Source organism: Prionailurus bengalensis, chromosome C1, assembly GCF_016509475.1.
Source record: "Prionailurus bengalensis isolate Pbe53 chromosome C1, Fcat_Pben_1.1_paternal_pri, whole genome shotgun sequence".
Classification (NCBI taxonomy): domain Eukaryota; kingdom Metazoa; phylum Chordata; class Mammalia; order Carnivora; family Felidae; genus Prionailurus; species Prionailurus bengalensis.
The window spans coordinates 201,696,128-201,721,718 of record NC_057345.1 but is presented as its reverse complement, the minus strand read 5'-3'; the positions used below and the strand labels follow the sequence as shown (position 1 = coordinate 201,721,718).

Below are 25,591 nucleotides of genomic sequence, written 5' to 3'. Positions count from 1 at the left end.
TTTCATGTGATATATCTTCCTAAAAACTGATAAATGATGATGCCCTGTGTTTATATGCTATCTTTTCTTAAGGGCCACTTAGATCCTTTTTTTTTTTTTTTTCATTTTTCCCCCCTCTTTCTGATTTTGTGAAGAAAGCTGTATAATGTTCCACAGCTGAAAATACACAGATACTATTTTTCTCAACTTCTTTGATGGGGCTAAGATTTATGAATCGGTCCAAAGAACTTTGAGAATTACTTATGCTGTAATTCAAAAACTCAAAATTGTTATTATTCCCAAGCACTGCTTCATTAAAGTCAACAACAGAAACAAAAAAATTACTTAGCAGCACTTAGAGAACATAAAAACAGAGGGAGGTTATCTGTTCCACTGACAGTAGACTAACAGCGGCACCTTTGATGATGTGTCATACTGTAATAAAACTACTCCTGGGCGCAGGTATCCCAGGATATATTGGCTCTTAAATCAGGAGCATCTCTTAAGAGTGGGATTTGGGGGTGACAAAAAAGAATGGACATTCTTTGTGGAAGGGGTATCATGAGCAAATATACAGAGGCAGGAAAACCAGTATCACAAGCATATTAACAGGAATACTGTTTGGTTTGAGAACAGAGTTCGCAGAGGGGACCTACAGAAGACTGGTCTGGGATGGCAGAGTGGAACCAGGTTGTGGGCAGCCTTGAGATGGGGGACTACTTTTAACGACATGAGGAATGGTTAAAAAGGGCTGACACTTAATCAAATCTTGTGCTTTCGTAAGAAGCTAAATCTGGGGGTGCCTGGCTGGCTCAGTCAGTGGAGCGCATGACTCTTGATCTCAGGGTTTAAGTTTGAACTCCATGTCGGATGTAGAGATTACTTAAAAATAAATTAATATAGGATGCTATAACTGTCCAATGGTGAAGTAATGAAAGCCTGAATTATGACAGTGGTAGTTAGGATGGAAAGGAGAGACAGATCCAGAAAATGATTAGAAATTAGAAGAGAATTAGAAATGGGTACAAAGTGGTCAGAAATGCTCATCAACAGTAAACTCAAGAGGCAAAATAACAGCATCAGAAAAGCCTTATTTCTGGGGAAGTCCTATTAGCACCCACAGCACCAGGATGCACTTAGGTTGCTGCATCACCTGAGATGCCTTGCTTTGGGCTCTCTCCTGTCCGGGCTTTTCTGGCTCAGGTTACACCAAACTAGTCTATGAATTCTTCCTCAAATCGGTCACCCACCTGCATCTGTACCCACACCGTGCCTTGTGTCCTATTGCCTTGGATGAACTATTTGTGCATCAAAGTGACCCCTTCCATCTGTGCCACACCCCTCCCCCACTCAGGGAACTCATCTAGTCTCATGACTTCAGAGAACATCTCTAGTGACTTCTGCAGATTCAGGTTTACAGCCCAGGCCTCTTTTCCCAAGTCCACACTCCACACCTGCATAAGCAACTTAACATGTATTTCCCCTCTCAGTAAACTGCAATTTCTTCCAGGTGCTCGGGCCAAAAGCCTGGGAGTCATCCTCGACTTGCTTCCTTCTCTCACATCCTATACTTAAACGGTCAGTAAAACCCACCAATTCTACTTTTAGAGCCTATCAGGAATTGAACTTCTTACTCCTTCTCACTCGCAGCACTACGGCAACCTTCCAACTCCTCTGCCTACCTCCACCTTGCCAGTCTCAGCATGGCCCGGGCACTTTTAAAACAAGTCAATCAGATCCACCTCTACCTAGAACTCCTCAGTGGTTTCCTACCTCACTCAGAGTAAAAACAAAAGGTCTAGGAGGCCCTATGTGACATGTACCCCAGCCACCCCCTGATCTCATCTCCTATTTCTTCCAGCCACGCTGGCCTCCCTGGTGCTCCTAGATGAAGCCAAACAGGTTCCTACTCCCGGGGAAAATACTGCTGCCTTGGTCTACAAAGTTCTCCCGAAAGACACCTAGCAGGCTCTGTCCTCATCTTTCTCAATTCTCTGTTCGAATGACACCTCAAAAGTGACCCGTCCTTGTTTTCTACATAAAGTCACAAGCCCATCTCACCGCAGCACTCACTATCCCACGATTCCATTTTGATTTTTTTCTATAGTGCTGTCATGAGTTGAATACCATTCTCTGAAAATCCATGTCCTTTCTGAAAGCTCAGAATATGACCTTATTTGGAAACAGGGTCCTTGTAGATGTAATCAAATTAGGATGAGGTCATAAGGATGGGTCCTAATCCAGTATGACTGATGCCCTTATAAGCAGAGGGAAATGTGGACACACATAGTGAGAGAGCTCCCTGTGAAGAGGAGGAGGCAGAGACCGGAGTGGCCCATCTACAAGCCCAGGACCATGAAGGACTGCCAGCTGTCCCCATGAGGTAGGAGAGGGGCATGGAACAGATTCCCCTCAGAGCCCTCCGATGGAACCAACCTTCCCTTCCCGGCACCTCCACTTTGGATATCCAGCCTCCAGAATTATGAGAAAATAAACTTCTGTAGTTTTAAGCCAGCCAGTATGCGGTGCTTTGTCACAGAGCCCTTGGAAAGTAACACAAGTGCTTATCACCACTTGACGTGTATTTGTTTCCAGTCTGTGTTACGCCACAGTGATTAGTGCACAGTAGGCCACCGGCCATTTGCTACATGGATGAACAAATGGCCTCAGCCTCACTGGTTTACTCCTCTAAATCCTCTAAAGAATAAAGATGTCTTCTTGTGTTCCTTTTTTTTATTTAATTTTTTTTTAATGTTTATTTACTTATTTTTAAGAGACAGATCGGGAGGGGCAGACAGAGAGGGAGACAGAGAATCCCAAGCAGGCTCCACACTGTCAGCGCAGAGCCCAATGCAGAGCTCCACAAACCGTGAGATTGTGACCTGAGTGGAAATCAAGAGTCGGGTGCTTAACCGACTGAGCCACCCAGGTGTGCCTTCTTGCATTCCTTCAATTTAAACCCACACACCGCATTTTTAGAACCAGTTATCACTAAGAGGAATGGACAGTCTAGAACTTTTTTTATCACCACCCTTCACTTTAATTTTAGAGACAAAAATGACTAAAATAAAGCTCTATGGAGAGGAAAAATACACAAAGAGCAACAGGCTAAGAGATGCATGCAGGTGCGGGTGGAGAAGAGACCATTTCCCACACTGCCCTGACCGTATGCATGCAGGCATCTCTGTTGTTGTCACTTACTATGACTTAACACCATCCCATTTTGCTGTGAGCTCTTTTTTTCTCCTCTTAGATCATGCTGCTTGATCTCACTAGGAATGGCCGGGGGCGGGGGGGTTCTCCAAAATGTACTATCTATGACTATAACCCCAATTTACCATACCCTAAAATATTAACCATCTTGACTACAACATTAACAGGGATTAGCAGAGTTACTCCTTTGAGGAGAGAGTGACAAAGTAAGACAGACGTGGGTTTGGAGAGAGATTGGAAGAGAGGGGGGGAAGATGAAGGAGGAGACTTTCTTAGCTTTATGTACTACTACATTACGATTTAATTTTTTCCAATTGAGCATGTACTTATTTTTTAATGAGGAGACATCTAGGGAGCAATAAACAATTGGTCCTGTTTCTAGTGGGTCCTAAATGCATAGACATTTTTCATAGATTGGCATTTGCTGATAGTGAAACTCAGAATACTATTTCACAATCTCTTTCTTTTTTATTTTTTACAGCATCTTCTTCTTTCTGTTTATATTCATGTACTTAGAAGGTTGTATAATAAAGGGCCTTCAAATTATTTAATTTTACCTACTGTACTCAGGAAAGACTAACCAGATTTGCTGGAGGCAATTCTTCTTTTTAATTTTTATTTTATTTTTTATTTTATTTGAGAGAGAGAGAGAGAGAGAGAGAGAGCGCGCGCGCGCGCGCAAGCACACACGAGCAGGGAAGAGGGGCAGAGGGAGAAAGAGGGAATCTCAAGCAGGCTCTATGCTCAGTGTGGCACCCAACGTGGGGCTCAATCCCATGACCCTGGGATCATAATCTGAGCCAAAATCAAGAGTCAGACACTCAGCTCAGCTGACTGAGCCACCTAAGCCCCCACGCTGCAGGCAAATCTTACCTTTGGTGTGTATATTCAACCCTCCCTATCATCTCATACATTTAAAATTTCAATGTATAAGTCTTGTTGACTTCATTATAGTCCATCTACGAGTTATTAGAAATGGAGATAATGAGGAGATAATCCAACCTCAGTTATTCCATATATTTTATTCTCAATGTATGTAACGAATAAAGAATCAAACAAAATAAACCCATGTTTGAGAAAATGGCACCCAAAAGAAACAAATGACAGGAGGAAATAATGAACCTATAAACCTTCCAAATCTAAAAATGCTGACCTAATACTTACATACTATATATACATATATACTATAGTACCTCTTGTCACTAAAATGTAAATTGGCTTTCATTACTTAGAACTAATCGTCCCTGTGTTCTAACAAGTTCTTCAATCTACACAATTCTTCCTGTACTAAGTCGGTCATTACCAAAGTAAATGAATTCTTTTCATGAAGCAGAGGGTTATGAAACACAAACATAATCTTGTGGTACCTGTATCTAAGCTTATTTTTTTAAAAAAAATCCAATACCTGAAGACCTTTATTTAAAATAGTATTACTTGAATTGACAAGTTTTCTTCACTGGTACTCTGCAGAGATTCGCTTGGGCCTCCAGATTTTTGTTTAGCTAGGTGAGGCAAAAATTATAAAGGTCTCACTAGTCCACAAAATCTCAAGGGAAATAACTTCCAATACTCAGAACATCATGGAGAACAACTAGACAGAAAATCAACAAGGATATAGATTTGAACAAACTATCATCCAAACTGACCTACCTGACATTTACAGAACCCTTGACCTAACAACAACAGAATGTACATTAAAGGGCATACGGAACACGTGTCAGAACAGACTATAGTGTAAGCCATGAAACAAGTCTCAATAAATTTAAAGGGGTTGAAACCACTCAAAATATGTTCTGCAATGGAATAGAGAGAAAGACCAACAACAGAAGAAATTTGGGAGTCTCCCAATGTCTGCAAATTAGACACTCTTCTAAATAATCCAAGGGTCTAAGAGGTAATCACAAAAGAAATTAGAAAGCATGTGAACTGAATGAAAATAAAAACAATACATCACAATTTAAGGTGTGCAGCTAAACAACCTGCTGAAGGAAATGCATAGCTTTCAATACCTATGTTAGAGAAGGAATGAGCTTTCAGATCAAAATTCTAAGCTTTTAAGAAACCAGAAAAAAGAGACCAAATTAAATCCAAAATGAGCAAAAGGAAGGTAATAATAAAGACCATGAAAGAGCAAAAAAAAAAAAAAAAAAAAAAAAAAAAAAAAAATCAATGAAATAAAAAAATAATGGAAAAAAATCAATAAAAACACAAGTTAGGGTCTTCTATAAAAGATAAGTGAAACGCATAAATCTTTACTTAGACTGACCAAGAAAAAGAGAAGATACAAGATACCAAAATCAAGAATTAAGGAGCAGACATCACTATCAACCCACAGAATTTAAGAGAAAAATAATATGAATAATGTTAGACCAATAAATTAAACAATTTAGATGAAATTGACAAATTCTTATAAGGACACAAATTACTACATCAAACTCAAGCAGAAATGGAAAATCTGATTGAGCCTATAATATGTAAAATAATGCAGTGTTAGAAAGCTTCCCACAAAGAACCCTGGCCTAGGAGGTTTCACTGGCAAATTCTATCAAATACTTAAAAAAGAAGTAAGTACTAATCTTGACAGGGAAGAAAGAATACTTCTCAACTCATTCTATCAGGCCTGCACTTCCCTGATATCAAAGCCAAAGACATCACAAGAAAGGAAAACTATAGAAAAGTATCCCTTATGGGCATATAAATAAAAATCCTAACAAAGTATCAGCAAAATGACTTCAGAAACATACAAAAGAATTATATACCATGATTGATTGGAATTTATCCCTACAGGTGAGCCTGGTTTAACAACGGAAAATCAATGGGGCACCTGGGTGGCTCAGTTAGTTACACGTCTGACTTTGGCTCAGTTCATGATCTTACAGTTCGTGGGTTCGAGCCCCACATCAGGCTCTGTGCAGACAGCTCGGAAGCTGAGCCTGAAGCCTGTTTTGGATTCTGTGTCTCCCTCTCTCTTTCTGTCCCTCCCTCACTTGCACTCTGTCTCTCTCTCTCTCTCTCTTAAAAATAAATAAACATTAAAAAAATTATTAAAAAACACTGAAAATCAACTAATATTAATATAGCATATTAAGTAAAGAATCAAACCCATAGAATCATTTCTATATAGAAAATGCATCTGTCAAAAGTCAACATCCATTCATCATAAAAACTCTCGACCAACTAGGAATGAGAAAAGACTTCTTTCTTCAAGTTGATAAAATGAACCAGAAAAATCAGAACATCATACACTAAGAAGACTTAAAGCTTTCCTCTTGACTTTAAGAACAAGCATATTCACTTGCATCATTCTATTTTAACATTGTACTGCATGTTCTAGCCAGTAAAATCAAGAAAAAGAAACTTAAGGCCTACAAATCAGAAAAGAAGAAATAAAACTGCCTGTATTTGCAGACAACATCATCCTGCATGCAGAAAATCCAGAGCATATAAAAACAACTATTAGAAATTTAATAAGGTTGCAGGATATAAGATCAATAAACAAAATCATTATCTCTTTATACTGGCAACAAACAAGTCAAAAAATAACTAAAAAAAAAAATCCATTCACAATTAGCGTTGACAAGAATTAAATACTTGCAAAAATTTAACAAAAGAAGTACAGGACTTGAACACTAAAAACTATAAAACACTATGGAGAGAAAGTAAGACCTAAATAAATGGAAAAATATCCTATGTTCATGGATTTAAAAAAAATCAATATTGTTAAGATGGAAATCCTCCCTTAATTATTCTATATACTCAATGCAATCCCTGTCAACATCCCAGCAGGCTTTTTCCAGAAAATTGAACAGCTGATTCTAAAATTTATATGGAAATGCAAAGGACCTAGATTAGTCAAAACTATTTTACAAAAAAACAAAATTAAAAGACCTAGTATTTCAAAACTTACTATAAGGGTAACAATGTATCAATGAAGGACAGACAAGAATTGAGGAGTATAGAAATAAACTCTCACATGTATGGTCAGTTGCTTTTCAACAACGTGCCAAGGCACCTGGATGGGGAAAGAATAGTCTTCCAAATAAATGGTGCTGGGATAATTGGTTACCCTATGAAAATCAATCAATCTAGATACTCACCTCATAACCATTTACAAAAATCAACTCAAAATAGATTATAGACCTAAAGCTTTCAGAAGAAAAATTTTGTGACTTGGCTAGGCAAAGATTTCTTATGTAAGACTGCGAAAGGATAGTTCCTAAAAGAAAAAAAAATGATATATTAGAAAATCGAAATTAAAAATTTTACACTTCGAACAACACCATTAAAAAGATAAACCAGACTGTAGAAAATATTTGCAAATCACTCTCTGATAAACGTATACAGAATTCTTTACATCTTGATAAGCTGACTGAATTAAAAAATGGGAAGAGATTTGATAGACATTTCACCAAAGAAAATGAGATATATGAATGGCCAATGCCCACTTGAAAAAAGCACAGCATCATTAGTGTAGGAACTGCAAACTGAAACCACAGAGATATCAACACATTGCCACTAGAATAGCGATAACTGAAAAGAGACAACACAAGTGTCACCAAAGATATGGAGAATGTGGAACCCTCCTTCACTGCTGGTGAAGGGTTCAATGGTAAGCTGCTCTGAAAGAAGTTTGGCTATTTCTAAAAAGTTAAACACAAACTTCCCAGCAATTCTACTCTTGCTCAAGAAAAATGAAAAACACAAAGACTTGTTTTTCTTTTAAAGTTTACTTATTTATCTTGAGAGAGAAAGTGCACATGTGCAAGTGGGGGTAGGGCAGAGAGAGATGAGACTCCCAAGCAGGCTCCACACCAGAGCCCGACATGGGGTTCAACCTCACCAACCGTGAGATCATGACCTGAGCCAAGATCAACAGTGGGACGCTTAACCGACTGAGCCACCCAGGCACCCTGAAAAAATACAAAGACTTGTATACAAATGTTCATCGCGTTATTTATAATAGCTAAAAACTGGAAACTATCCGAATATATCCATCCATTGATGAATGGATAAACATGTGGCATATCCATAAAATGGAATATTATTCAGCAATAAGAAACCAATTGCTGATATATGCTACTACATGAAAAACTTCAAAAACGTTATGCTGGGGTGCCTGGGTGGCTCAGCTGGTTAAGTGTCCGACTTGGGCTCAGGTCATGATCTCATGGTTTGTGGGTTTGAGCCCCACCTCTGGCTCTGTGCTGACAGCTCAGAGCCTAGAGCCTGCTTTGGATTCCGTGTCTCCCTCTCTCTCTGCCCCTCTCCCACTTGTATGTGCTCACTCTCACTCTCTCTCAAAAATAAACATTAAAAAAAAAAAAAGACAAAAAAAACACCCTGTTATGCTAACTAAAAGAAGCCACATGCAAAAGACTGCATATTGAGTGATTCTATTTATGTGAAATTTCCAGAAAAGGTAAATCTTTAGAAACAGAAAGTGGTTACTTGGGGTGGTGGCAGGAGAAAAGAATTGACTACAAATAGTCAGGGGGACCTTTCTGGGAGGAGGGAAAACTTTCTAACTGGTTTGTGGTGATGATCATACAACTCGAAATTTACAAAAAGATCACGGAGTTGCACTCAGAATTAGTACATCTTATGGTAGAAAATTACACTTCAATACACTATTAAAATAGCGACCAAAAGTAAGTACAATTTAGCTAGGAGATCTGTGGAGATCTACCACAGACAGAGGGGATGCTGACACTAAGTTTCTACAATAGAGTAACTGCTAAAGCTCAGAGAGCAGATTTTATCCTCAGTGCCCCCAAGGAAACACTGCTAGATTCCAAACGCCAAGGGAGCTATCGAAAAGATGTTCTCCTGTGAGAAACGGCTCCTGACTCTAATGGCCCACAGGGGCTATCCTGAGTGTTTCAGTGCTTCTCATTACCTCCGAAAGACACAAAGAGATGAAGTACCAGATTTCAGCAGTTTTATCTGACAGAGGATATGAAAATGGGCCTGTATTAGTCAGTGCAGGCTGCCATAACAAAATACCAAGGGCTAGGCGGCTTTAACATCAGAAATTTATTTTCTCGTGGTTCTTGGGGCTGATGCTAACATGGTCAGGTTCTGGTGAGGGCTCTCTTCCTGGCTTGCAGACATTCACCTTCTCACTGTACTCTCAGATGGCAGAGAGAAAAGACAGGCAGAGAAGAGAGAAGAAAAAGCACAAACTGGTGTCTCTTCTTCTAAGGGCACCAATCCCATGATGAGGGCTCCACCCTCATGACTTCATCTGAAACTAGTGGCCTCCCAAAGGCCCTGTACCCAAATGCCAGCACGTTAAAGGTTAGGGCTTTAGCATATAAATTTGGGGAGGCACAGTTCAGGCTACGAATGGGCCTTTAATCAGAACTATTAACTAAAGATTTTTCTCCGTCATGTCATAAGAAACTGCAAAAAAAAAAAAGGAAGTTCACTTTTCTCCTTTGTCCAAAGGCATCTATGCTGATATTCTCAAGCCCCACTGAAACTGTGCTCCACATCTGAACCAAATTCCCCCCCTTCTCTAGCCTAAAAAACAACAAGCACGCCATTTTTAAAAGTTTTATGTAGACGTGCATAACAGACAGGACTAACTGTATCAAATTATACTTGCCACTTCTTTCTGCGTCAGCATATTTTTTGCCTTGGGCTTGCAATTTGAAAGGGGAGGGCCAAAACACTTTTATTGCGTTTAAGTGGGACTCCAAGCTGTTTCTAGGCTCCTCTTAACACATTTCAGCTGATTAGTGACTATTTTAACAAAAGCCTAACATCCTTCCCTAAACATCTTAATTGGTTAAGAGCTTCTGTTGTTTGCCACGAGCAGTCACTTTAAGTCATTGATTAAAGCAGTTTGCACATCAGCACAATCTGAAATCAGTTTTCTTCTTCAACCAGCTGGGCTTAGGAAGCAATCTTGAGGACGGCCCAATTCAAGGAGAAGCAAGTGCAATGCCCCGCGTGACGATCATCCACCATGCAAGCGAGAAGCACAGGATTTATAGGAGGTTGAGAGAAAGAACTGAGGTGCCTTGAGTAAGTACTTCAACTGCTCTCTGCCTCACAAATCATTCCCATTAGCATTCACTGCAAGGGTGGACTCCGACGGCAAGCTTTCTCCGAAGCACCCGTCACTAATTCCTCACTAATTCTGCGTCCTTCCAGCAGAGCCTGCTACCGTGAGGACAGCCCCCGGGGTCAAATGCAGCAGCTTCCTGCGTTAAATGCAGGCCTCAGACCAGACTCTGCTCGTCTGCTTGTTCTGACGAGGGCAAAGCGTCTATGTGGGTTCCACATTTCCAGCCAGAGGGAAAAATACCCTTTCCTTGTTTGACATAAAAAGGAGAAAAAATGTTCAGCAGGATTAAGGCATGCACCTTCTGCCTCACAGGACAGAACAAAATGCTGAGTAGGGACGCGGTCGTATAGCACACGTAGACCCCCTTTAACGCCCTCACGAAGAAGTCCCAGTGCTCACCGAGAACACACCCTCAGCAAACAGCCTGTTCTTTTTTTTTTTTTTTTTTTAATTTTTTTTTTTTTCAACGTTTTTTATTTATTTTTGGGACAGAGAGAGACAGAGCATGAGCAGGGGAGGGGCAGAGAGAGGGAGACACAGAATCAGAAACAGGCTCCAGGCTCTGAGCCATCAGCCCAGAGCCTGACGCGGGGCTCGAACTCACGGGCCGCGAGATCGTGACCTGGCTGAAGTCGGACGCTTAACCGACTGCGCCACCCAGGCGCCCCCAGCCTGTTCTTTTTATGCTACCCACTGGCTCTCTTTCTTAATGGAGAGCCAGGCTACATTTTACAAGAACCATACCCTGTCATTAGACATCTTCTGATCCACAGATGGACAAGAACTTGGAAGAATTTAGAAAGCTGAGGAAGAATGGCTAGAAGCCTTTTAGGGAGAGTTCATGAAAAGCCAAAACACTTTCCAAGTGGTTATGTGTCCACGATGGTCTTTGCTTTGTGTGCCATGTATTTTTTTCTTTTCTTTTAGTCTTCAAGATTTTAGTTTTAATTATTTCGCTGATGAATTTTATATTAAATGTAAACTCCGGGGCAGAGCTTTGCTGTCTAATGAAATGTATGCAGCCAATGAAGAAGTTTAAGCCGCAAGATCCAGTGTGTTCCACACATTCGCAATCATCTGTGGAAAGTCAACTACTCTGGGCCTCAGTTGGCCCACAGGAAGATACAGGAGACACTCCCAGGTCACTGATATTATATAATTACCGTGTCAAATACCAACATACCCTTATGGCGAATCCCCTTTCCACTTCCAAATAAATGGATATTTGTTTTCAAGTAAGACTTCTTGTTATCGATAAATGGGACATAAAATAACCCCAGACAGTCTAGTTCTGGGGTTTAACAATTTAAAACTAAACACGTCACAAGGGAACCCAGTGAGGAACAAGTGTCCTACTGAATAAAAAATATAAAGCACGGACCCCTCTAGAACCCACAATCATGTGTTTTCTCTCCTGAGTAGATGCGTCACTGTTGTTCTGGGAAAGGACTAAGAAAGTATGTCACATTGTTAAAAAAAAAAAAAAAAAAAAAAAAAAAGAAAGAAAACTTTTATAGGGCTGAAGATGTTTACAATTTTAGTTACTGTTTGTATTTAGTATCCTTCTTTCAAGACATTCAGAGTATCCAACAGAAGTTATTTTCCTTAAATTTACCAGCTCTGTGTAAAACAACAAAAAAAGGCTATATTTTTATCTTCCTATGTTTATCTGGAAAGAGCTATAAGTTACATAATCCATACCCAAGATTACATAAATCAGACCCATTACAACACACACACACACACACACACACACACACACACACACACACCCAGGAAACTTCTCCTAGATCTCAACTCCTGGGAATCCAGAATTCAGGGCTTGCTTCATGATAGATAACACACATAAGTAACCTGCTGTGCACACGGGTGGTGCTATCCCATACAAAACTGGAATTGAAAACTGTCTCTTTGGTTTCTACGAATGCCGTAATTTTGCCACCAATTGTTACCACATTCTAACCAGTGTTGATAAATTTTAAGAAACACCCTTTCAAACTGAAAGGATACTATTTGCTAAAGGAGAATGAAGTAAGAACAAAGGCAAGAAAGCTTGAGGATGAAAAGTGGTTCAAACAAAGTGAGAGGAAACAGGAGAAAAACGAAAGGCCTCTACTGCCAGAGAATACAGTGATTCTAGTCAATCACCTAATCAAATGGGTATGTGCACATCTACTGTACATAGATGCAATGTTAAATGTCCACCATTTCTGTGCAGAATGGCTCCTCTTGACAGGTTTGTTTTTTACAACAACCATGGCCTGTGAACTCCACTGGGTAGATCAGAGCTACACCACCCTGTCACTCCTCAGAAGCCTAACATAAAACCTATAATCGAAGGGGCAAAAACAGGGTCCACGGAACACAGTTACATTCCATCCTTTTATCTGTCTCCACAGATCCATCTTTTCTGACTCATAAGGTCCTCAGAGAACCTGTTTTTGATACACCAGGTACATTCAAGCTACTTGACATAGTATCTCATATTCAGTAGGAACCTCTAAATTTAGACATATCTCAAGCACGAAGAAATTATTTGGAGGCCTAAGTAATGTGGTTTTTCCTCCTCTAATCTGCGGTCTATCTTTTGGCCACTTTATCACTCTTCCTAAGTAAAAGCAGGGAAGGGACAGGGAGTTCAAAATCCATGGTGTTCCTCCAAGAGTTGGTGGAGGTGGGTGTTCACCTAAGTGGATAACCCGGATTCGAGGAGTCTCTGAGGACTCTGTGCCCTCAGGTTCTTCCACTATCCCACAATTAACAGATAAAAGACACCACGGATGACAGCGCTGATGCACTTAGGAACTGTGTGAGGGAAACTACTTTCACCTTTGAGAAACGATTACCATGTATACAATGGTGGTCAAGAAATTTTCTATTGTAAAACTGTAGTGACAGAATGGTGGGGTGGGGTGGGGTGGAGAAGGAAAGGAACCAGAAAAAGAAGGGCACCTGAGAATCAAAGATAGCTTACAGAAGTATCAGCGGCCGGAAAGAACACATTCCCGGGGTTCAGTGTCATCTCTATGCCAAAAAGCTTAGAACAAGAAATATCCCTCACACGGAAAGCCAGAAGATATGAAAATGTGTAGATGCCTACTGCAGACTGTTGGTGTCAAAGTGACAGGGTCACAATACTCACGCTGACCACACTATTAGGCCAAATGGAAAGAAATACCCACATTTTAGTTTAATAGATGAACAGGTCAAGTTCTAAGGGTGAAACAACCTTACCATTTATTACTGATCATGCTTTTGGCAACTGAAATTTAAAAAGCAAATCTACTGGAGGAAAGAGAAGAGCTTCTCTCTCCCTGACCCTTGGCACAGATCCTTGGGAGGGACGGAGGAGGTCAATACCAGAAAGGTAGCTTCAAGTCTGGAGGATGACTTTCGGCTTCAAGGGAAGTGAGTCTTCACTCACAAAGGGGCTTAGTAGAGATGTGGAACAAAGGTAGACCATGTAGAACAAAGGTAGGAAAAGTAATGAACAAACAAAATGTCTGGAGAGTGAAGCAAGGACACAAGGACAAAAGGGAAGCCAGGTTAGGACCACAAAACAGAACCGGTGCTGACAAGTGTGCAGTCCCATTTTCCCAGAGCCCTGCAGAAAGTCTGCCTTTGTGAGGTCACTGCAGAGCTCTCACTGACCGAGTCCTAGCCAGAGGAACAGAGGGACCCCACCATCACACCAGCAGCTCACCAGGATTCAGTCACATTCAACATAAAAGGAGCAAAGGTTTAAAATACATGACCTTATTATGTCTGAACAACAACAAAAATGTGTAGGAAAGGAGGGCATTAGCAATCAGGACAAAGTCAGCTAAGTAGACAAATCCAGTATTTGAAAACGATAGGGATTCGATTCCCTGACTGCTCTGGAGGGAAGTTCATCTCTTCTAGTTTTATAGTTTTCAATCTGTAAAGTGGGGAGAATGATACCTATTGTAACTTGTATGTCATCTAGAGGTCACTTGCCCTTGTTATCTTCACAAGACTGCTTCGAATCCCCAATCCCATGGCCTGCGAAACATGGTTTTCCCGATATGCGAGCAAATTCTTAGGAATTTACTCTCTCCTGACCTCTTCAGGCTCTGGTCTCTAATGCCCTGAGGTCCTTTCTCTGCTCTACCTGAAGTAATTCCAGACCAAACTCCTGCCTCTTCACCAGCTTCCCCAAATAGAACACTCAAACCAAGGATTCCTGAGTTTTACTGACACCGAACATGTGCAGTCGTGAGCTGGGAACACAACGTAGAATGCTGTGTCCTTATATAAATACCCATTCCACTTCCTCTCTTCCACTTTCGGATCATCCCCTCCTGTCCTGAACTAGCTCCAGTTTTTCTACTTCTATGATGTTAGTAGCTTCCCTCTCCTCTGAAGCCTGACTGGCCAACCACCAAAGCCTGGGGACAGAGACTCAGCCTCTACCCTAAGCAGTTATCAAGATATTTTTCCCAATTAAAAAAAATTATTTTTCTTAGAAAATTCTGGCACCAGCCGTTAAAGCTCTACCATCTTCTCCATTTGCTCACATGACTGCAAGATTGCTATGAGGGTAAATGAGACAAATAATATAATAGCTCAGCATATGCTATTATATATAGAATATGCTAGCACAATGACTTGAACACAGCAGACACTAGTGGCTGCCTTTACGATTGTGATGATGCCAGATTTAGTCCCTGAAGAGACCACGCCTATACCAGCCAGAAAGACCAGTCACTTCTAAAGGGAGGTCATTTGACTTTGGCCAAGGTGACTGACAACCTATAATCAAAAGCTAAGAAGGCCTCCATCTTTCTGCAAAAACATAATCATGATAGACGATGGCTGACTTGTCACTGCATTCTTCCAAACACAGTCACAACAGCCAAGCAGCCAAGCAGAACACAGCACTGGTTAAGACGTTGTGAATGCTTCCTTTGATTGTCCCCTGTATGAAGGAGAGAAATCCCAAAAGTAGAAGTTTCCACCAAGCCTTCCACAAAGCTGCCACTTTAATTTCCTTCTTCTATTTAGATGTAGTTCTGCTTTGTGTTAAACTCAAAAGCGAATTTTCTCCTATATAGCGCTTCTTAACAGGGCAAAAAGCTCTTTCCCCATCTCAAAACACAAGACATACATAGATTATCATGACCACGAAGCTCCTCTTCCTCCGGAAATTCTCTTGAGCTGGCCTTCTGACGTTCCTGCCAACAAGACGTGGTCTAGTAGGCTGCACGCTCTGGGGCTCAGCTGGTTGCGAATGCTTTTGGGCAGGAGCACAGCACATCCAGGCAGCTGGCTAGGATCCTCAGACCCTTAAGAAGTAACCTACACCTATGCTAGGCACTGCAGATGATTAAACTAGACTGTATAAAGTTTTCTAACATTTAGGAGTCATTTTGCCCCTAAAAGGCCAAGAAGTAGGAAAAGAGGTTCTGTACACATTAGCGTAAACACGCAGAAACGCAGCTCACAGACAGGTCTGCCTCTGAAAGGCAACAATGAATACAATGCTGTTGTAGACACAAACCAGCAGGGTTACAACTGCCAGCTGCTACTCCTTAAAGAGTTAATGAACAAGAACTTGACCACCACCAAGTGAATGAATGTTGGTCCTGGACCCTCTGTCCATTCCAAGAAACTTTTAATATTAGTCCCAGCCTAAATGGAATTCTAGGTTACAATTCATCAAAAGAAGACTGTGAGGATGTAGGCGATTTCAGAAAGATCAAATCTAGGGGTAGTAGCAAGATGACCTGGGACTTCTATAAAGAAGCTCAAACCCTTAGGCTTCGAATAAGAACTATGGGTCACTGAAAATAGGAAGATATGACAAAACTGTTTTATTCCAAGCTCACTCACAAGACCCCAAAGAACTTTAATGAAGTGGAACCATAAGCTCTAAGGCTCTGGCCAACAGTTTTCTTTTTTTTCTTCTTTTTTTTTTTTTTTAATTTATTTTTTATTTATTTATTTTTTTCAACGTTTATTTATTTTTGGGACAGAGAGAGACAGAGCATGAACGGGGGAGGGGCAGAGAGAGAGGGAGACCCAGAATCGGAAACAGGCTCCAGGCTCTGAGCCATCAGCCCAGAGCCTGATGCGGGGCTCGAACTCACGGACCGCGAGATCGTGACCTGGCTGAAGTCGGACGCTCAACCGACTGCGCCACCCAGGCGCCCCTGGCCAACAGTTTTCTTAACAGAAAGACCTACAAGTTAGTTCTTTTCCTGCTGGGGCAGACCTGTGTTGCTTCAGTGCTCAGAATGTTGCTTCGGTGAGCTCCCCAGTAACGGAGAGTCACAAAGGTCCACCAGGAAAGAAAGTTGCTACATAGAAAGGACACCAACAAAGGACTACACTTCCCAATCCAGAGTATAAAGCCATTACCCTGATTATCTCTCTTAAATGCATAACCAGTGGCATATCACTCACCTTCCTCAAAGCTGGCTTTCTTCTGCCTCACTAGAACACGGAAGTTCTCAGCAGGATTCACACTTCCGACCTAGAATACAGGCACAGACAATAAACCTGAAGATCGCTTCTGTTTCTGGCAGCACCCCAGGCAACACAAGATGGCTTAATGTGGTAAGTGTGCTTTTATAAAATAAACCCAAAGACAAAGACAAGGCCCTTTCTATTCATTTCTAGTTCCAGGCTTCTGTGAAAAGCAAGCAGATTCCTGTGGCCAAAGAGCCGCTGTCTGTACTTGTACTCACCTCTCTTGAAGCAAGATGACTTCTTTCCAGAGAGGTCGGCAGGATTACAACCCAAGTCACCAGCCAACTCAGCTAGAAGCTTTATGTGACACAGTGCTGGTACGTCCAGACACCCAGCCAATTAGGAAGGAGAGGATTCTGCAGTGCGGGGTCAGTTCAGAATAGATTTGCCCCACTGCAGATGACATGAGAAACAGCAGCCGGTTGCTCGGTTTGCTGACTCTTTGGCACTGAAGTTTTGGTAGAACATACAAACATGCCCAGGCTGAACGTGTCCCCGCAAAGTAAAAGCAGATGTTGTGTAAAGATTTACTACAGTGCTATGTGGGGAAGTCTCAAAGATGAAACGCTCTGCCACACTAGATGGCACTTCCTGATCACATGTGGGTCTTTAACCTTCCACTGCCAACCTTAATAGGCCCGATGTTTCACTCAGTTCACAGGGGAGAAGACAACAGGGTTCTATTATGGTTGGTAAACTTTGGTACAAAATGTACCGAAGTTTCCAGTTTGCTCTGGGCTAGCAGTCAGAAAAGCTCTCAGAACAAATAAGGTCATGATTTTTTTCCCTTTACTATAAAACACTGAAATAAAATCCAAGTAATTTTCAGATGTTTAGTTTTTCTGAGAGCATTTCTTTTTGAGGTTGGAAAAAGGCATGCCCTAATGCTATCTATCCTGCCTAGTGTATTTGACTAGTGAGGGACAACTTTTAAGAATCACTGATTATTGGGGCGCCTGGGTGGCGCAGTCGGTTAAGCGGCCGACTTCAGCCAGGTCACGATCTCACGGTCCGTGAGTTCGAGCCCCGCGTCGGGCTCTGGGCTGACGGCTCGGAGCCTGGAGCCTGTTTCCGATTCTGTGTCTCCCTCTCTCTCTGCCCCTCCCCCGTTCATGCTCTGTCTCTCTCTGTCCCAAAAATAAATAAACGTTGAAAAAAAAAAAAAAAAAAAAAAAAAAAGAATCACTGATTATAGGGGTGCCTGGATAGCTCAGTCGGTTAAGCGTCCGACTTCGGCTCAGGTCATGATCTTGTGGTTTGTGGGTTCCAGCCCCGCATCAGGCCCTGTGCTGACAGCTCAGAGCCTGGAGCCTGCTTCGGGTTCTGTGTCTCCCTCTCTCTCTGCCCGTCCCCCACTCATGCTCTGTCTCTCTCTCTCCTCTCGCTCTCAAAAATAAACATTAAAAAAATTAAAAAAAAAAAAAAGAATCACTGATGAAAAATAATGCCACAACATAATGTATCCAAGTTCCAAAATCTTCCATTAAAAAAAGGTCTCAGTGTCAAAGGATACTTGGTTCGGGAAGTCTTAAGCTTATAAGACCTGTTCTGAAGTTGTACATTAGAAAAGAAATAGAGGAGTTACGCTCTTAAATTTTACATATTTGGAGCCTAAGACCCATACCATCAACCTCCACTTATCCTATCATTTTAACTAAACAGAAAGCTGCAAAATAAAGCCAACCAAAACAGCTCCACAAAAAGGGCTACCACTTAAGCTGTTCCATGTGCTACATATTATACGGTGCTCTAAGTACTATATGTCATATAGAGAATTCTACAGGAAACTCCCTGACAATAAAGGAAGCAGTGTGGGAAGGGTGTGTACGGTTCATATACCGAAAGGACCAGAGAAAGTGATTTATTGAAGGACTAACAAAAACTGATGCAATCTGCCCCAAGTCCCAACCTTCCCAAAAGGCCCTGGAAAAGTTCTGCTTACTCTGGTGACACTGCCTTCAGCCAGGCTGGAGACGCTAAAGCATGCTTCCCCTTCCTGAGTCTTCAGTTTTTTAGAGGCGGGTCCCTCTTCATGGCTGGAAAAGAAATAAATGGGTTTTGTCCCCCCCCCCCCAAAAAAAACAGAATAAACAACAGGAAACCCAGACTTGGCTGACGTGTAAAGTATACATTTCTTTTTCACGTGTCAAAAATGAACAGCCGCACTTACTCCCTCTTTAAAGAAGAGCCTGCCTCCTTCTCGCGGCCCCAGGACTCCTGCCGGCCTGGCGGGAGCAGAGCAGCCCTGGCTGTGCCTCACGGCGCCACAGAAGTCATAATCCGCAGCCGCGTCACGCGGCCCCCGCCAAGGATGAACCGCAAGCACAGGGAGAAGCAATGCAGCGTTTCACGAAGAGACCCGTTTGCCCTTCAGAAAGTATTTGCTAGTTTCTGTCCCGGAATCGATATCTATTAGCTTTCCATGGACACAGATGACCTTTGGGTCTACTATCCCATCTTCTCCATCATGGATGTGAGAGCTTTGTAAGCTTCTACTCACAGCTGTCAAAACTTACTAGTCAATCCCTAATTAAATATGTAAGACCTTATTCTTAGAGAAGTCTTAAACTTAAAAAAACACTTTCAAAAAAAGCCTTTTAATTTGTTCTTTTATAAACCTAATTCTGTTTTGGGCAATATGCTAACAGTCTACCAGCATCTGTGTGGTAAGGGAAAGAGGATTCCAAGGATTTATATCAAACATCTTGTCTCAAGTAACCGGCTGGCTTCAACAGCCTGCCTTAAAGTCAAGAGGAGGACAAATTAATTGCAAAGGAGAAGAAATCAAATTCAAAGACTGCCCATAATCTCCCATAAGCTGATGAACATATAGAGATATGAAGACTTTCCCCCAGACAAATAATCAATCTAGGCCAAAAGTAGCTGTCAAGAAATGGCTGAAGGAGGAGGGACGTTAATAACTAAGATCTAGTATTTCTAAGCGTGAGGTGTTTTCGTTCAAAAGCCCTAACTTCAGAGAATGAGTCTTGAAGAAGAGGTTATTCTAAAAACAAAGAAAAATGAGGTATGAGCTGGCTTATTCAATGATATTTCAATAATGAGTCTTCTCTTCCAGTGGGATAAAAGGACCGAAGCAATCGTTACAGCCTCACAAACATGAACTGAAACTTTTTATTACTTGACATCTTTCCCATTGGCCACTTGCCTTTTTCCCTTTGAGAAGTAAAGAAAAGAAGACAAAAGGATGGGGACGAGGAAACATTAAAAGGGGTGAGTCATCCAGAGTTCTTTCCACCACATAGAATAAGAAATAAACACAAAGCCTTGATGGCAAAAATGGAGGAAAAATGCACAAGCCCAAGGGAGCATGAAATTCCATCAGAATTTGAGTCTGTTAAAGAAAAAGTCACAGCCATTCAGTTCACCTTTGCCAGTTCTTCCCAAGGGACAGAAAACATGGTGCTCCTGGATCCCAGTCTCACTTTTCCCACTGACTAACCCTGGACTCTTACACCTTCTTGAAGGAATTGATTTTGAAGATATATTAATTTTTTTATACATAGAGTTTAAAGTCTAGTAAGTGACTCCTGTCTCTGGTCTTCTGTTTGCTCCTTAGAAAAATACTACGATGAAAAGTACCATGAGCATATTAACTACTCATCTACTGTCTTCCAAAAACACAAATTAACTTAGACCGTGGTGAAAAGAAGTATGAGATATCCAAAGTGCTATGCTAAGTTCTGTGAGAATGCAAGGTTGAATTGCATGAAGAATTTCTTAAACCCTCCAAAATAAGGTTCTAGGGAAGGAAGGACAAAGCGACATATATATCAATCCTCCAGGACTGGGCAGGTAAAGGCAATAAGCAGAAAGTAGTAAAAATTTGAATACGGTTAATATTCTCAAGATTGAACCATTTAATAGCATTATTAGGAATTTTACAAATATTAAACTAATCATGTCTCTCGGTGGTGGGAAAGGGCAAAGACTCTCATCCCAAAATTACCTATGAAGAAGCCGAGCTCTGGAGGACAGAAATTATCTACGCAAGACTCCAGCAGACATACAGATGTCAACAGCTACTGCATGTGGATATCGGAACCATGGATAATTTATTGTACTTTCTCATTTTCTTACTGTCTTTTGTAAATCTGTATACATTTTTAAACTCATTTTTTGGTCAAACATTTACCTAATACTATGTGCTGGCCGCTAAGCTCTATCGTAAATGTACAAAAATTAATATGTAATCAACACTTTAGGAAATTCAGCCAAATATAAAAGATAGATATGTAAACAGGCAATTAACAAACTACTGTGGCAAGCAGCATATCCTCTGAGAGAATAGCCAGTTGCTGTCCTGGGCTGAGGCAGGAGGGGCAGGCTGGGAAGTAGTGAGATAGGAGGCCGGGAACTACAGTAGTCCCCCCTTATCCATGGTTTTGCTTTACAGTTTCAGTTACCCGCCATCAACTGTGGTTTGAAAGCAGATGACTTATGGTGAGAAGGTCAACAGTAGCCTAATACTATGTCACTATAGCTACATCCTTCACCTCACTTCATCTCATCACATAGGCATTTTATCACCTCACATCATCACTAGAAAGGTGAGTACGGTGTAACAAGACATTTTGAGAAAGAGAAGGAGAGAGACCACATTCACAGAACTTTTATTACAGTATACTGCTATAATTGTTCTAGCTGATTATTAGTTATTGTTGTTAATCTCTTACAGATATATGTGTGTACAGGAAAAGAAACATAGTATGTATAGTGTTCAGTACTATCCATGGTTTCAGGCACCTGCTGGGGGTCTTGAAACGTCCCCCCCGTGGGTAAAGTGGGACTACTGTACCTAAATCATAGACACAGACACTGTGAGGAAAGAAAGGGGTTCTCTAGGGAGCTGGATTATGGATAGTTGCTTCTTTTCTGTCAGCTTATCTAGCTTTTCTCACTTGTGTAACAGAGTTTGATCTTAAGCTGATGCTAATGGAAAGCCACTAAAGCAAGTTTTTACTCAGGGGTCCAAGGATAGTGACAAGCATTTGTAAACTACCTGAAATTACATGCAAAATTTAGTTTGTTAGGGCATTTTCCTGAAGAGAGGGTTCATAGTTTTTACCAGATTACTAAGTGGGTCCATCACACGCACACATACACACACACACACACACACACACACACACACACACACAGATTAAGGAACACTGCATTAAAGAATTTTAAGCAAAGAAGGAATGTGATCAGATTTGTTTTTTTGAAAATCACTCAGATAGCAAATGCAGAATGGATTGGAAACAGGTAAGACTTGAATGAGGGAAATCAGTCAAGGGGTCATCTCAGAAAGCAGGCTAAACTGAGGCCTACAGAAGAGCAGTGGCAATTTGAGATGCTAATAAGAGCTAACTTTTTTTTGTTTTAACTTTTGCCACTTGCCAGTCACTACGCTAAGCATATTTAAAATACCTCAGGGGCGCCTGGGTGGCACAGTCGGTTAATTATCTGACTCTTGATCTCAGCTCAGGTCACAATCTCACAGTTTACGATTTTGAGCCCCATATTAGGCTCTGTGCTGATGGCATGGAGCCTGCTTGGAATTCGGTCTCTCCTTCTCTCTGCCCCTCCCCAACTTGTGCGTGTGCACGCATGCTCTCTCCCTCTCTCTCTCAAACTTAAAATTTTTTTTAATTAAAAAAAAAGCCTCAGTTAAATTTCACAATGACACTATGAATTAGCTATTATTATTGACCTTTTACAAATGAACAAACCAACGTTCAAAAGGGCCTGACCTTGTCTAGAAGCACACATTAGTTAAGGGGGTCCACAATTAATTCTGTACTCCCAGCCCTTCTCCTATACAGCCTCCTGAAAGGTGGGTATTTGTTACTGCCACTCAACACTGAGCAGCTTGCCAATTTTAATCACCACTGAAAGGAAATACTTCGATTTTTATCCATCGCTACCTGACTGCAAAATCAGTGCTATCAGCCACTATACTAACCTGAGGCGAAAGGAGGAGATTTGAGGTAAATCTAACATAACTTGGTAAACCAATCAGACACGCAAAGTAAAGGAAAGGTTTGACTCCCTGGAAATTAGGTGTCAGTCACCGAAACAGAGAAGAACAGCATGAACAGGGCTTTGAAGGCAGCACGGGAGGAGATGGAAGATGATGAAGTCATTTCTGGACACACTGAACTTGAGGGATCTATAGACACCTCAGAGGTCCAGAAAACAGGATGGAAACATATTAGAGTGGGCAGATATTTGGTATTTCTTGAAGACATGTGCATAAAATAATAAAAGGTCTTAGGACACGCACTGCTAAGGCGATAAGGCATAATGATTGAGAAGGCAAGCTCTGGAGTCAGGCTGTGTGCATGGAAATCCTTTCTCCAACACCTAACCCGCTGTGGTCTTGGGCAAGTGTCTTATCTTCTCTAAGCCTCGGTGTCCTCAGCTTTAAGAGGAGGTTAACAGAAGAATCTACTCCACAGGACGGTCAAGACAGCCGACACGGGTAACGCATGTGGAGCACTCAGCACATACCCGTGTCCGATACATGTCAGCTCTTTCTGAGGAGTCCTTCGGAACAGAACAACATTTAAGGTGGGTGGGGGGAAGAAAGCAGACCCCAGAGGAATCTGAGATGAAGCTGCAAAGGCTTCAAAAGGAAAATCTGGAGACGTGGAAGTTAAACCTTCCCGAAGGTTTCAGGGAAGTGGTGGTAGCTGGGAAAAGCAGCAGTGTGGACTATTGTTCCAATAAGCCTAGGTCACGGAAGGAAAGAAGATGGAAACAGGTAGCAGTCTGAGGCAGAAAGCTGAGGGGATGACTGTATTTTGTTTTAGAGAAAAGAAATACGATGTTAACATGTGAGGACAAAGGAGCTGGTATGGAGGGAGAAGATAAAAATACAGAATGAGGGAAGAAATTATTAGTGGATGAAGGTACCAGATGAGACAGAAGATGGCATCTCAGGACACAGGCAAAAGTCGGAGTTCAGGCAGGATGATGTACCCCATTTCACTGAGACAGGAAAGAGGAAGTGAAGGCAGATGCAAAACAGGTATATGGGAGATGGGCCAGAAAACTGAGGCATCCCCACCTACCGGGCCTCGATCTTCCCCACGACACCATTATCACCATCTTTATCACTGCCGTAGTTGCCACAGATGTGCCCAGGACGTGATGAGCAGTTTGTAAATCGGTTCTGCACAAACACTGTACGCTTACTATGTGTTAGGCACTGTGTTGGGTTCTAGACACACAACTGCCAACGGCATGTCTTACTCAATGAACCCACGTGACAACTCCATGAGAGCTATTCCTAGTATCCCTGGTCACCCATCAGGAAACTGGAGCTGAGGGCTGATAAGCAAGTTGGGCCTAAGGTCACACTGCAGAGTGAGGGGACCAACTCACATGTCTGACTCTAGAGTCTAAACCAGTAACCAGATGCGGCTGGTCGTGGAGGTAGGTGGGGAGGAGTCTTAGCAGACTTGAATAGAAAAGTTTAGACTATTGAGCATAGAGACAAAAAGGCATCAGGGGCATATATGAGTTTAGTTGCACAAACAGGATTAGACCTCCAATGTCCTAATTCTCACGTTTAAGTTCCCTGTCCAAGAGATGACATTTTCACTTCAGGGGTATGCAGCAACATTAAGGGAAACAATGCTGTAGACGATAAGGGCACGAATACACTTTTTGGACTGCAATGTCACAAGGTGCTCTTATCTTCTTCAAATGAAGAAATCACTCCTGATATTCGGGATTCAACAGGTCCAGCGTGAATACTAGATCTTCTCAAACAGTCCATATTTTAATGGATAATGATGCTGTTATTGCTTTGGGTTCTGACTACTGCCTTCAAACTGCTTCAATATCTGTGATTTCACTGTTATAATATCTCTTGAGATGAGGCTGTTTTTAGATGGAGAAATTCTCCTAAAGGTGAGATTATTTAACCAAAATCAGATCAAGAGTGGCATAGCTGGAATAAAAACTGATGATTTCCAGTTCAAGACTCTTGTTTTGGCCTCTGACACTTCCTGAACAGATATTTGCCCCTCACCTCTATGATGGAAATATGTACCTGGGACATGGGAGATGCTGAAAATACACAAAAACATAGCCAGTTGTTAGCAATTTTTCCCCCTCTGGGAGACCACCTCTAAAGCTGATTGAAGCCTTGTCATTAAAATTGAGGGGTTTTAAGATCCCTGCAGAAGGGAGTCATTCCTCTTGAATACAAGAGTTCCCACCTACGGGCCTCAATAAATATTTGTTCAATGCGTCATTTCTGCAGCTCTTAAAAACCCGTAAGACTTCCGAGAAGAGGGGCGCCTGGGTGGCGCAGTCGGTTAAGCGTCCGACTTCAGCCAGGTCACGATCTCGCGGTCTGTGAGTTCGAGCCCCGCGTCGGGCTCTGGGCTGATGGCTCAGAGCCTGGAGCCTGTTTCCGATTCTGTGTCTCCCTCTCTCTCTGCCCCTCCCCCGTTCATGCTCTGTCTCTCTCTGTCCCAAAAATAAATAAACGTTGAAAAAAAAAATTAAAAAATAAAAATAAAAAAAAAAGACTTCCGAGAAGAAAGGGTACAGAATAGGAGTGTGAGTAGGTGTGTGTGACCGAGATAATTCCCGGGCTGGTTACTTGGCTATGTCGCAAACCACTGTGGGAGCAAAGAACAAGAAGCCCGTACACTCGGGCTTCCTGAAAGAGTGAGCATGAGGAGCAGGGATGAAGGTGTAATCACCGCAGGGATCAAAATCACAGAACAACAGTCTTTTGGGCCTATGTGGTGTGTTTTTTAACCAGCTAATTTACATTTTAATCAACGGGAGGAGGGGAGAATGGCCCATTTCTTT

At 41.7% G+C, this 25,591-nt stretch overlaps 1 protein-coding gene across 2 annotated transcripts in view; it reads right to left on the bottom strand.

Moving 5' to 3' along the window:
- The window catches only part of XRCC5 (X-ray repair cross complementing 5), a 93,127-nt gene that overhangs the window by 22,862 nt on the left and 44,674 nt on the right, over positions 1-25,591 (bottom strand). For both annotated transcript variants that reach the window (XM_043577756.1, XM_043577757.1), the window contains exons 15-16: positions 18,699-18,792; positions 16,691-16,760 (exon numbers count right to left, since the gene is read on the bottom strand). In XM_043577756.1, the coding sequence (XP_043433691.1) occupies positions 16,691-16,760; positions 18,699-18,792 (164 nt within the window). The remainder of the gene's footprint in view (positions 1-16,690; positions 16,761-18,698; positions 18,793-25,591) is intronic.